Raw genomic sequence first — 12,941 nt, 5'->3', positions numbered from 1 at the left:
GATATGTTAAAAGCTAGAGACTCATTCCATGGATTTCATACCGTACTGATTATTAGATTTACATGAATCTTTAGTTGATTAACACTCAATAAGATAATTAATCATTGATGATATGGTTATTCCAGCACAATTATTGGAAAAGAAAATTCAAATCTGGTTTATAAAAATCCTGTATATTGTAAAACTTTGTCCCATATAGGTATAGGTAGAGCGTTAATAAAAAAAGTATCCGGAATCGACTCCCACTACCGACTTTTATTATAAAAGTTTCACTATAAAAGTATTTTTACAAATAATCTCTCTAGTGTACAAGGTTAGTTAAAGGTAGTCTTTGACCGTAAGACAGGATCTCTACAGAGCCCGGTAGCAGCCTAAGCAGAGGGGAGTTAAGGACCCAATGCTCCGTAGCAAGCAGAGGAGGGTTAAATGACCAACAGAGCCCCGTAGCAAGCTAAGCCAGGAGATAGGATAGGCGTAGTCCGTAACAGACTACAGGCCTGGGGCTAAGTTACTCCTAACGTTCCGTGGCAAACAGTAGGAGGGTCACCAGAAAACTGATACAGAATTGCCATCGTCCAGCCAATTTATAGGGTTCCTTGGGTAGCGGTGGCGCTGCTGCTCCGTGGGACGAGCCAGAAGCCCGTCGTCTGTAGGTGATTGTAGATCCATCTGGTGTGGAATTCTCTTGCCAAACCACGTGGTGGTGTTTGTAAACACTGGGGTGTAGAATTGTTTATTCACTACATCACGTGGGACATTACAATATAAAAATCCTGGACCGCAATCCTTAGGTATATAAAAATACTGAGAATCGCGTAAAAAAAAAAAAAAAAAAAAAAAAAAAAAGTTGTGTGGTATTCTTTTAAGAAAATTTCTCAGATCATACATGAGTTATCATTGCAAAAGAACTAGAAGTGTAGCCGTCAGACGAAGCTAGTATCAAGGGAAGTTTTCAAAGTATAAAAACTAAGTAATGTGTAAAGAAAATTGATATTAGACAAAGTGTTGGATAAGGAAACAACGTGAGAGTTCTTCGTATTTGTACTAGTATCAGATTTCCTTATGTTTTTGTTAATACACAGTTCTATTAATAGGTACATGTACCTTGTATTAAAAGTGTATCTTAAACGTTCTTTGAATTTTTAGAAATAAAATCGAAAAAAATAACGTTTGTATTCGTCCCTTTACTCCGTAACAATATATGAAAAAGTGGTTCCTCTATGGCCGTAAACTAACGCACCATGCGGCAACAAGGAAAACTAGCCGCGGACACATAACTACACGGGAGACGCGAGAAATGAGTAAGTCTTTTTAACAAATATATGTCTAGATAAAACTTAAACATTTAAAACTTAGAAGTTCTAGAAACGAAAGGGAGTCCTACTGCTATTCGAATTCGTATCACTCATACGTAACACTGATTATTAATGTGTTATTGTAAATGTCTTATTGAAGTTCTAATTTTAAAAAAATTGAATTGAAATCTTTGTTTTCAATTCAATTAAAATGCCCGCTAGGCTAAAGGAGGTGGTGATGATGAGAAATGAAGGAAATGGTGGAATGAAGAAAGTGGAACGAAACGGGAGAACCCTGAGAAAACCCACGCAAACGGTGTTTGTACATCACAAAGGCTGGCTTCGAACCAAAGACCCCATGCGTTAGAAGTGAACGCTCTACCACTGAGCCACCGCGGTCTCAAGTTCTAATTTGAATTTATGGTTAGAATTTAAATAAATGTTAAGTTTTTCCATATAAAATGTTAACAAGATAAGCCTATTAATTCAATTTTTCTGAAAGTCCTGCTATGCACAAGAGAAAGTGAATGTAGATTATTTATGAAGTTAGATGTTCTTGGTTATTTTTCTTATTTATTTATTTCTGCAAGTTTGAAAGAATCTTAAGGAGGATATCACATTCAGTTTTTATAGTGTATCATACCTTTAAAATATTTGTAAAAATGTAAAAGTAATAAAATACAGTTAAAAAATGTAAAAAATAAAAATAATCTCAGTTAAAAATTACATATTCTTTTCTTATAATGTTAGCAAACATTTTTCTTGTTTTTCTTCTTTCCTTCTTTTTCTCTTTTTCATTTATCACAGCTATTCTATTCTGTACAAAAGAAAATGTCGCAAATTTCGTGGCAAGCCAGATAGCTCAGCCATATCTTTGACGCTAGTAGCTCCACCTGTCGCTCTGCATTTCTTCCGCCATTCAATTCTACACAGATTGCGGAGGGTGGGGAGCTCACCTGTGAAAATAAAATAAGATTCAAGATAATATTCACAGAAGACAATATGATGATTTAGCAGTGATATTTGGAAATGACATCAACTGATATTATAATTCAAAGAAATTTACAAATTACATTTCTGGCCATAAAATTACATCACCAAGAAGGAAGCATTCAATGACCGAACATTTGCAGAATATGTGGAGCATGGAAAGACAGTGATGTGATTAGCGGTGCACTTCCTCTGTACATCATGTGTGTGTCTGCTATGATTTCTGACAAGAGTGACCAAACGAAGAACATACTCTCGGAAGTACTTTTGCGAGACTTTTGTGCACCGCACCGATTAAAATATGCCTCGTCGGCAAACGAGCAGCGATACAAACAAGTTTCCTTAATGTTAAGTTGTATAAACGAACTTACAAATAGTTATTAAAACTCGAAATTGCGGCACAATTCTAGAACTCATAAAAATTCTAGAAATAAAATTAATACTATGTGGAATATTATCAATTGGTAGTTACAGACAAATAAAGGTGACACTATTAATTTGAGTCACACTATTTTCAAGAATGAACAAATTATGAATCAGCAGAAATTCAAATAAATTTAATGATTATTTTTAACTTCCTCTCAAGTGGCTCTTGGTAATCTACAAGTCCCTTTTGGTACAAGTGCTCATTAAATATACCTTCCCATCCCAAATACATATTTATTGGCCCATTAACTATTGAGGAAGCATTAGCAATCATAAGAAACATGACAAACAGCTACTCTGAGGGTCCTGAAATACCTTTCACTACTCTAAAGCAACCTGCTTGAATAATTGCTCTCCATATGACTCATGAAATAAATTTCTCACTCGAATCAGGCATTTTCCCACAGTGTTTAGAAGTGGCGAAAGAGATTCCCTCGTTCAAAGAAGGTAGTTGTTATAATGTTAAGAATTATTTTTCTATCTCGGTTTCGTTAATTTCTTCAAATTTTTTTGAGACTCTAATGTCAAGTAAATTCAGGAAATACTTACAAATCAATAATTTAATATTACTATCAAAAACATGGGTTTTTAAGAGGCAAATCTACTTATTCTGCAATTTTAAATTTTCTTAGTAAAGTCACGCACACGTTAAATAGCATTAAATGGGCCATTGGGTTCTTTGTTGATCTTACTAAGGCATTTGACACTATTAGTTCACTATATATATATGTAGGAACTGGAAATAAATGGATGGAATCTAACTTGAAAAACAGATATCAAGTTGTTCAAATTAAGAAAGAAAATAGCGAAAAAATTCTCTCTTTTTTTTTTCATCTAATGGTAAGATCCAAACTGGTGTACCACAAGAGTCAATGGTTAATCCACTACTTTTTCTTATAAAGATAATGATTTTATACAAGCTATATTACCTAATAATTGTGTTTTATTTGCTGATGACACAAATATTATTATTTCAGGAAAATCAAGAGATTATGGAACTGAAAATTATTTATTAATTACTAATGAATTTATTAATTAGAAAATTTAAAAGTTATTTTTTTTAAGGTACTTCTGTACTTTAAGGTTTTTCCAAGCATGCACACTATTTTGAAATTAATAATACTTGTATTCGTACTTGAGTAAAATCTCAATTCTAGGCAAAACAGACAGATAAATAAATAAATAAATAAGACTATATAAATTCTACCTTTGAATCGAAGAATTGTGGTGTATCGACTGCAGATTATTTTTCTGTGAAACTGGCAGCCGCGTTGGACTAAGCACGATGATGCGAATATCAATCAGTGGTTCAAGGAAGGAGGAACATTTAACGGCCCATGTTATACCAACTTTAACAACACATATCTTGTGCACATCACAGTCATATTACAAACTCCGAAAAATTCTGGAATGCGGTAAAGTGCAGTGGTGCCCACCCCCCTTATGTCCATGACGCACCCCCCCAATTGTCTATCCGTAGGTGTTCTTCCATGAAAAAAAAATCTTTTCGATTAATTTTTACATCTCCTCAAACATATTTATATAGATTTTTAACCCCCCCAAATATTTCAATGACGCAGTTTGCGTCATAGCCCCCCCTTGTGGGCACCCCTGAAGTGACCAGTGTCCGCAGGTACTTTCGAAATCGTTTTTTCACGGGAACCATTGCTGCGGTCAAGATTTCCCAGGTCTTGTTAACAGCTGATCAAAAAGTTTTTGGTGGAACACGTACTTTTTGGTGACGACAAGTATATGGAACTCGTGAAACACTCATGAACAGTCTCCAAATGCTGTTGTGCCCCACTATGACAGAATGTGATTTAATTGAAAAGTCTTATGATACAGAAAGCGTGGCCGACAAACCAAGCTGTAATAGACCTACTGCTCTCACGGAAGTAAAGCTGCACAAGACTGATGACAAATTATTACGTAGTCCTTCAAAATCAATAGGGAAATTAATACTATCGAGACTTCGCATATGGCAATGAGGCATAAGCTACGGTTATTCCCGTCCAAGGTGCAGATTCTGCAAGTAATTCGGTCCGGCGGTCATGTAAAATGTATTGAGTACTATGAAGGGTTTAATAAGTTACTGGCAGACAGTGGACCGAACATTTTGAATGATTATTTTTTTCTTGAGCGGAAGACTTCTTTCCGTAAGGTAGGGGAAAGGAATAAAAGGCGTAGCATACAAGTACTGATGTCTCATGCTCACAGTAGTACAGCCCGCAATCAAGCTTACATACAACAATCTATCAATCACGTAATTTTGCAACAGCGAGTGTTTGCAAATATGTGTAAGAGACATGTGTCTGCTACTCGGGAGTATAATTTTTAACATTTACTGAAATACACATGAGTGTTCTCTTTTTCTGTCTTTTGTATATATGTGTTCCAAGCTTTACCGCCCACTGCCGAAAGACTTTTCGAATTCATTGCATTTATTTCTTAACTATGAACAATATTGTTATCGTACGCCATAACATTGTTATAGCTTTTCTGTTCTAAGGAAATTTACCACATCCAAGTCATCTTTCTCTCTGTCTCTCTCCCTTCCTGAAAGAAATAGTTTATATACTATATTGTAGGATTAGTAATACGTATTTATGGAATATGAACAAAACAGTCATGGATGCTTTACAATCTCTCTCTTAAAAGAAAACCACCCCAGCAGTGTAACTATCGCTTCTGCATTTCACGATTGCTTGGAGTTTAATGTTACTTTTCAGTACTGAGGCTATACGAGACAATGCATTTTTGAAAGAAATTATTTATGTTGTATTGTAAGATTGTCAACTCAATATTTATTTACGATATATAAAGATCATTAGAGCTGTTTCGAGAAAACCATACGACGCTCATCTCCATAAACAAATTATCTATTCTGGAATTTTGTGAGAAAATTATTATTATTATTATACACTGTATGGTAATTAATTAGTTATTTATATATGTGCTAGAGCATTTTCCAAGAATATTGCCTGAAGAAAGTCATCCCGAATGTCTCTCATAAAACAACATAATATTATGGTGGATACTCGTAAAGTAACTTTCCGCAATTTGCAATTTTCAAGACAGAAATAGTGATATGAATAGAAAGAGCCCTCGTTTTTCTATTTTTCTACACAAAGTCCCCCGATATTGATGCGTTTATCCCACTGCTGCACAAGTTTGCGTATTGCCTGTTCGTAAAACTCTGTGCTCTGGAAGTGAGTCAAGTGTTTATCATAGCTTTTACATCTTCACTGGTGAAACATTTCTTGTCCAATGCATTTTTTAAAGGAGGGAAGAAGTGGTAGTCATGGGCACAAGGACGGGACTATAGCGTGGGTAGTCTATAAATTCTCCAGCAATGTTTGCAAGGTGGCTGACAGTTGTTGCTGTTGTGTGGGGTCTCGCATTGTCAAGCAGGGTGACTTCAGAAAGAAGACTAGGTTTCTTTCTTCGAATGATACAGTCTTCAGTTGATGCAGCATGTAGCAGCAGCACTCCATATTGATATTTTCCCTTCCAGAAATTTAACAACAGACTCCTCCGATATGTAAAAAACGTAAAATCTACCTTGTCTGCTAAGGGGGCTATCTTGATTTTTCTAGGCGAGGAATGCTATATATTTTCACGTAATGCAGACACCCTTCCACTCTGAAGTGACGTAATACACGTAGATCCAGTGATAATATGGAAGATAAATTAATTGCCCTCCCTCTGATGCACAAAGTATACTTGCTGTACGCTTACTTCCATTTTATTTAAATTCTGATCAGGAGTGATCTGGTAAAGCATCCACAGTGACGACACTTCACAATACTGCTGAGTGTTATTATATAATTTAATGGTACCCACAATCAAACCTCATTCTCTTAAATGAGCTCATTAACTCATCTGATCATACCTCTAGGCTGTTCACGGCCATCCGGGCAGTGCTTTCTATTATATTAACAATATCTGAAACACTTTTAAACGGCAAAAGACACTTCAAAGGATAAAGGGCGCGTATTCATGATGTTTAGATTCATATATTTCTTGATGGAAAAAAGTCTTTGATAAAATAAAGGCTTTCCAAATGATGGCTGTAATGTGATGTTCGGATCTCAAATTACAATCGCAAATCGGCTAAAAATAGAATTGTAGGATGCACGTACAAAACAGTATATTTGTCATACGCTGCACTTGTGTACAAGCCAAGCTTCTTAAAAAAATCAAGAATGAGAAACCCTTGTATTTATGCTTATTTCATCAAACTGCAAGCTCAATTACGTGATGTGGCAATATTTGTGACCTAAAAAAACATCACAAGGAGTTTCAGCTCTGGTTATGACGGACTTCTGTGCAATAAAACGGATTATCTGATATTATTATATGCTATTTATTTCACAGAAGAATAACCAAGTAAATAACAATGAGCTTTTAACATAAACAAAGAGATACAGATATGACAGTAACAAGCACCTGCTTCACCCTTGACAAGATAAAACATCTGATTTCAATTTCATAAAGCAAGTTTTCAAGAAAGGAATATTACGACTAAAAACCTGGCGCATTCAATCACTTGCCGTAGTTTTTGAGATAAAGTTAATTTTACTTACGTGTCAGACTAGTTTCGCATTGAAAGAAAGACAATAATAATAATAATAATAATAATAATAATAATAATAATAATAATAATAAGAAGAAGAAGAAGAAGAAGAAGAAGAAAAAGCTCTTGTAAAACGGACAAGGAAGAAAAAGTGATGGAAGAAGGTTTCCTTTTTATAACTGTCCGACTATATTAAATATCTTTTTTTTTTATAATCAATAAAAAGTATCATTTTTTAATATGCTGTTATGTTTACTTTCTCTTACATTCTACTAACTGGAAGTTGAAAAACGATCACGAAATTAATTCGTGGCTTCTACTTGCCTTATCTCCCTGTAAACTCAGAGTAAATACCTTTCCCGTCCTCTTTGCGATTCATTTTGGAGTAAGTTATGACTTCAGGTAACACTTATCACTCACCGAGAGATTATAGGATTCTGATAGCGCGTGGCGTGTTTTCTCAAACAACGGCTCAAGTTCCAATACAAACAATATATTTTATTCTCCCTTTGTTATTGGGAGCTCCCTCGTGGCTAAGCGGCTAGTGTACGCGCCTTTGGCGTGGGAGACTCGGATTCGATTCCCGGTGGCAGTTCATGTGGTTCAGATTCCACGTTAATCAGTAGATCCCGTCTCATATAGCCTCGCTGCTGAAAGGGATGTTAAACTCAAAATCAACTCAACTTTCCCTTTGCTATTTTATATTTATCTCAATTTTCACATAACCCGCGTTTATACTATAGAGAGTATCAGTTTCTTTATATATATATATATATATATATATATATATATATATATATATATATATATATATATATATATATATATATATAGGTTCCATAATCATTCACTCGCTCGCTCACTCACTCGCTGGCTGTTCAAGGAGTTAATCGTATTCTTGAACACTAGCAGACATGATCTTTTTAAACAATGGAGTCATTTCAAAATAGGGCATAATCGTCCGTGTTTGGCACAATCATAATAAGGATAATTGATTGTTCTTACATGTAAATCTTTTTTATCTGCATCTTCATCTGTTTCTCGCAAAAATCATCTCTCTGACTTACGGTTCCAGAGATATGGCTCCTTAAATCTCCCAAAATCGAACGTTTTTGGCCAATATCTGGAGAACAGTGGTCAGTTGGCCAGTGGCCACCGGTTACAATTTGGTACCAAAATGTTCACCATCCTTGTAGGTATTGATCAACACAAATATGATCTCTCTATGACTTACGGTTCCCGAGATATGGCTCCTTAAATTTTCCGAAATCGGGACTGTTTTTTGGACAAGTCATAGAGAGATTATATTGGTGTTAGTCAATATCTAAGAGGATAGTAAACATTTTTGGTACCAATAGTAACTGTACCAAAATTACAGATTTTTTATATCAAAATTTTCACAAATTCAGTTTCTTTATATCAAAATTTTCACCATCCTCTAAGGTATTGATCGACACCAATATCATTATCTCTCTACAACGTTTGATTCCAGAGATATGGCTCCTTAAATCTCCGGAAATTGGACATTTTTGAGCCAATATCTCGGGAACGGTACGAGTGACGCGAAAAATTTCATCACTTTCTCAGATAGTTTTTGATGTTCTATCGAATAGGGGGGCTCAAAATTAAAATAGCAAATAACAGACAGACAGACACACACACAGAGAAACATAGAGAATTCAGTAACTAACTTTTTAAGTTCGTTGATAAAAATAAAAGAAGGTGATAAATTCAAGAACATGATTGAAAGTGCATGTGGAAAAAAGTCAGAAAAAGTAAACTCAACAATACTGGGGAAATGGAATATTATGACAATAATAAAAGAAGCTACGGCTGAAACAATTGGACTAAAGAAAAATGGATATAATTTTCCCTTTCCTTATCAAATTTTCCCTAGTTTGTTGAGTGTTCAATTCCTATGAAAGAAGTTGTGATAAGGTTAATTTAGCTATGTTAAAGGAAGTGAAAATCACATTTGTTTTGATCATTTGTTTTTGCTTCTTTTACTTTTCCTTAGCCGCCTTTTTTGTTATATATTTGGTCTAGGAATTAATTCGTGCGGTTGATACGCACACATTGAAGCTGTAGTACAAACACAAAATACATAAATACCTTAAGAAAAATATTGTCCATTGCTAGCCACCACTTTCGCCCATCTGTCAGGCAATGTACGGATTCCGTGGCGAAAGAAGTCCTCATCCTTGGAAGCGATCCAGTCAGAGACCCATGTTTCGATATCTTCTGAAGAAGTAAACCGCTGTCCAATCAAATCGTTGTTCATGCAATCGAACAAGTAGTAGTCCGAAGGAGCAACGTCTGGTGAATACGGCGGGTGGGGTAAAACTTCCCATCCGACATTTTCTAAATAGGTTTTGACCGGTTTTGCGACATGTGGGCGAGCGTTATCATGTTGAACAATAAGTTTATCATGTCTGTTCTTCCATTCTGGTCGTGTTCTGGCCAGAGCTTGCTTCAAACGCATTAATTGTCGTCGATAACGTTCTCCATTCATAGTTTCACCCGGTTGCAGCAGCTCATAGTACACCACACCTTTCATATCCCACCATATGCACAGCATAACCTTTGCACAGTGAATATCTCGTTTTGGTTGTGATGGACCTGGTTCACCTGGTTTCACCCAGGCCTTTTTTCGTTTAGGGTTCTCGTAATGGATCCACTTCTCATCACCCGTAATAATTCGATGCAGAAACCCCTTTCTGCTCTGTCGTTGAAGCAGCAATTCGCAAATGGTTTTTCGTCTTTCAACGTCTCTGTCTTTCAATTCATGTGGAACCCAATGTGACATCTTTTGAATCATTCCCATGGCTTTCAAGCGTTTGGAGACTGTTGTTTGATCAACGCCTAATGCTGCTGCAAGTTGTTCCTGCGTTTGACACGAATCCTGCTCGAGCAATGCTGTCAATTCTTCGTCTTGAAATTTTTTTGGCTGTCCAGCTCGCTCTTGGTCTGCCAAGCCGAAATCACCACTTCTAAACCGTGCAAACCACTTCTGACACGTTCGCTCAGCTAGAGCATGGTCACCATACACTTCCACCAAAATACGATGACTTTCAGTCGCACTTTTCTGCATGTTAAAGTAATGCAGCAGGACACCCCGCAAAAACACTTTATCAGGCACAAATTGCGCCATGTTCACTTAACTACAAACTGGTGTTGTTGACGCTTTAATCCACTGCCCTATACTACGAACGATACGCGATGACAGGGGTTTGCAACACATGTGTGGATACACGGAACTGTGGGACGCTCCGTTCGTTGCGCCATCTCTTGTCCACCCGCACGAATTAATTCCTAGACCAAATACAAAAAAAGACCCAGCTAAATGAAATCCAATGAAATTAAATCTTTCAGTTTAACGTCACACAATTATGCCCTTTAAGCCAAGGGAGACGATGATTAAGGCAACTGAATGATGATGGAAGAATTGGTGAAATGAAAAAATGAGAGGAAACGGAAGTACCCCGAGACACATCACAATCTTACTTAGCCGGGGATCGAATCAGGGACCCCATGCACCAGAGATAAGCCCTCTTATTACTCAACAACAACAACCACACACACACACACACACACGCACACACATTCACTCACTCTCTCTCTCTCTCTCTCTCACTCACTCACTCACTCACTCCACTCAACTCTATTGGTAATGTATTGGTAATTTCTGAAGAACAAAGAAAAGTTTAAACACAAGAGAATTTACCTGGATTTTCACGCTTTATCTAAAAAAGAAAAGCTTTTTCCCTCTTTGCTAAATTTACCTTCGAAATTTCCCTGGATTAGGGAAATTTCCTCAAACTACGAACACTGGGCTATATTTAAATATTCAGGGGTTTAATAGATAACATAAATACAATAATACCAATAAAAGAACGAATACAAGCAAGAAATAAAGCATATCACGCTAACAACCACCTGCTGGAAAACAAGGTAACAAACAAAAGCATAAAATTAAAAATAATATAGAACCCTCATTCATAAGACCAATAGTAGCACATGCCTCAGAAGTCTGGACACTCATTAAAGAAGTCAAAAGTGATTTACGTCTATTTGAAAGAAAAATAATAAGGGAGATCTTTGGGCCCATACGGTAAGGTAAAGTAAAATATATATGATGTATTTAAGTAATGTCTTAATCCAAGTTATGATAATATTTTATAACATTTGTAATATATATATATTACAAATGTTATAAAATATTATCATAACTTGGATTAAGACATTACTTAAATACATCAAACCGATATATGTATACATAAGGATAAACTTACCCAACAAACGATGTATCTCACTCCATGTGTTTTTTGGAACATTCAGTTCCCTTTCCAATTCCAAAATATCTCTGCGTACCCCACTAGCACCGAACTGTAGAAGTATCTTTAAAGCAGTGGCCAGTTTACCAGTTAAGTACGTTATTAAATTATTTTGTAGATCTCTATCCTCTCCACTGCGAAAACGCAGATCTGGGAAATTACGCACAATATCTTCGCAGCACCATTTAATTATATCTGTATGACTGTAATTGGTATGCTGAATAAGAATTGGTAGTGCCTCAGGATTTTTACAACATGCAGCTGCTATGGCATCAGGTCCTGGAAAATTGCTGAATCTGTTTAAGAAAGAAATTATATTGTATTAACATTTAAAATAAACTTTGCAATCGATTAATAAAATTTATAGTTAATTTTGAGAACGCAATTTTATGAATTCCATATGCTAGTAGTATCAATAAGAGAAAGTGAACGAAAAGATGACAAGCTTTAAGACTTAAGCTAAGCCCACCATCTAGAGTGAAAGTAGCAGAATTATAGAATAACACTAAAACCAAAAAGAGACGGATATATTAAAAGAAAGCTGAAGAATTTGTATTTAATTTTCAATCCCGGCACAATGCAACTCCCAATAACAAAGACAGAAAGCAAACTAAGGCTTTTAATTAGCTTTTAATTATCATAATCGCTTTTTATGTGTACAGAGTGGATTGATGGAATTAGCAGTAAGGAATTCGGACTTCATTATCCTATATTTAGAGATAGGAAAATACTTATTTATTGCTATCTTTGGTGTTATATTCTGTATTTTCGTGTAATTTTTACCGAGTAACTCTTATTTTACGTTAACATCCGTTTTATTCACTAAATTGCAAATACAATAGCTTTGAACACATTGTTTTAATAATAATATTACAATTTAAAGCATGTATGCATGCTTTCTTCTTCTTCTTCTTCTTCTTCTTATTATTATTATTATTATTATTATTATTATTACTACAGAAATCCGTATTTGTTAAATATGTAGAGAATTGGGGAGAAGAAGATATATTCTTATTTTGCTCAGTAGTCCAAACTTCGGTAACTGGAGCGTATAATACTGCCAATAACGTACGAAAAGTTTTTCTCTACAACCATAACTAAATAAATACTGGACATAATTTTAATAAGTACAATTAAGTTTTAATTTAGTACAAATCTTAATATAATTCAGCTATTTCTCACACTGCAAAGCAACAACTGGTGATCAACTATTTTATATAATGATGAACATATCAATAACATGGGAAAAAATTCTTGTTCCGGTAATATATATATATATATATATATATATATATATATATATATATATATATATATATA

At 35.2% G+C, this 12,941-nt stretch overlaps 1 protein-coding gene across 3 annotated transcripts in view; it reads right to left on the bottom strand.

Moving 5' to 3' along the window:
* Positions 1–1,855: 1,855 nt before the first annotated feature.
* Positions 1,856–12,941, bottom strand: part of LOC145678514 (uncharacterized) — a 127,361-nt gene continuing 116,275 nt past the window's right edge. For all 3 annotated transcript variants that reach the window (XM_081748752.1, XM_081748754.1, XM_081748753.1), the window contains exons 7-8: positions 11,580–11,917; positions 1,856–2,251 (exon numbers count right to left, since the gene is read on the bottom strand). In XM_081748752.1, the coding sequence (XP_081604878.1) occupies positions 2,103–2,251; positions 11,580–11,917 (487 nt within the window). In that variant the 3' untranslated portion in view covers positions 1,856–2,102. The remainder of the gene's footprint in view (positions 2,252–11,579; positions 11,918–12,941) is intronic.

The sequence above is a fragment of the Thermobia domestica genome, chromosome 2, assembly GCF_964235325.1.
Source record: "Thermobia domestica chromosome 2, izTheDome1.hap1.1, whole genome shotgun sequence".
NCBI classification, from domain to species: Eukaryota; Metazoa; Arthropoda; class Insecta; order Zygentoma; family Lepismatidae; genus Thermobia; species Thermobia domestica.
This window is presented reverse-complemented; position numbering and strand designations above follow the sequence as displayed.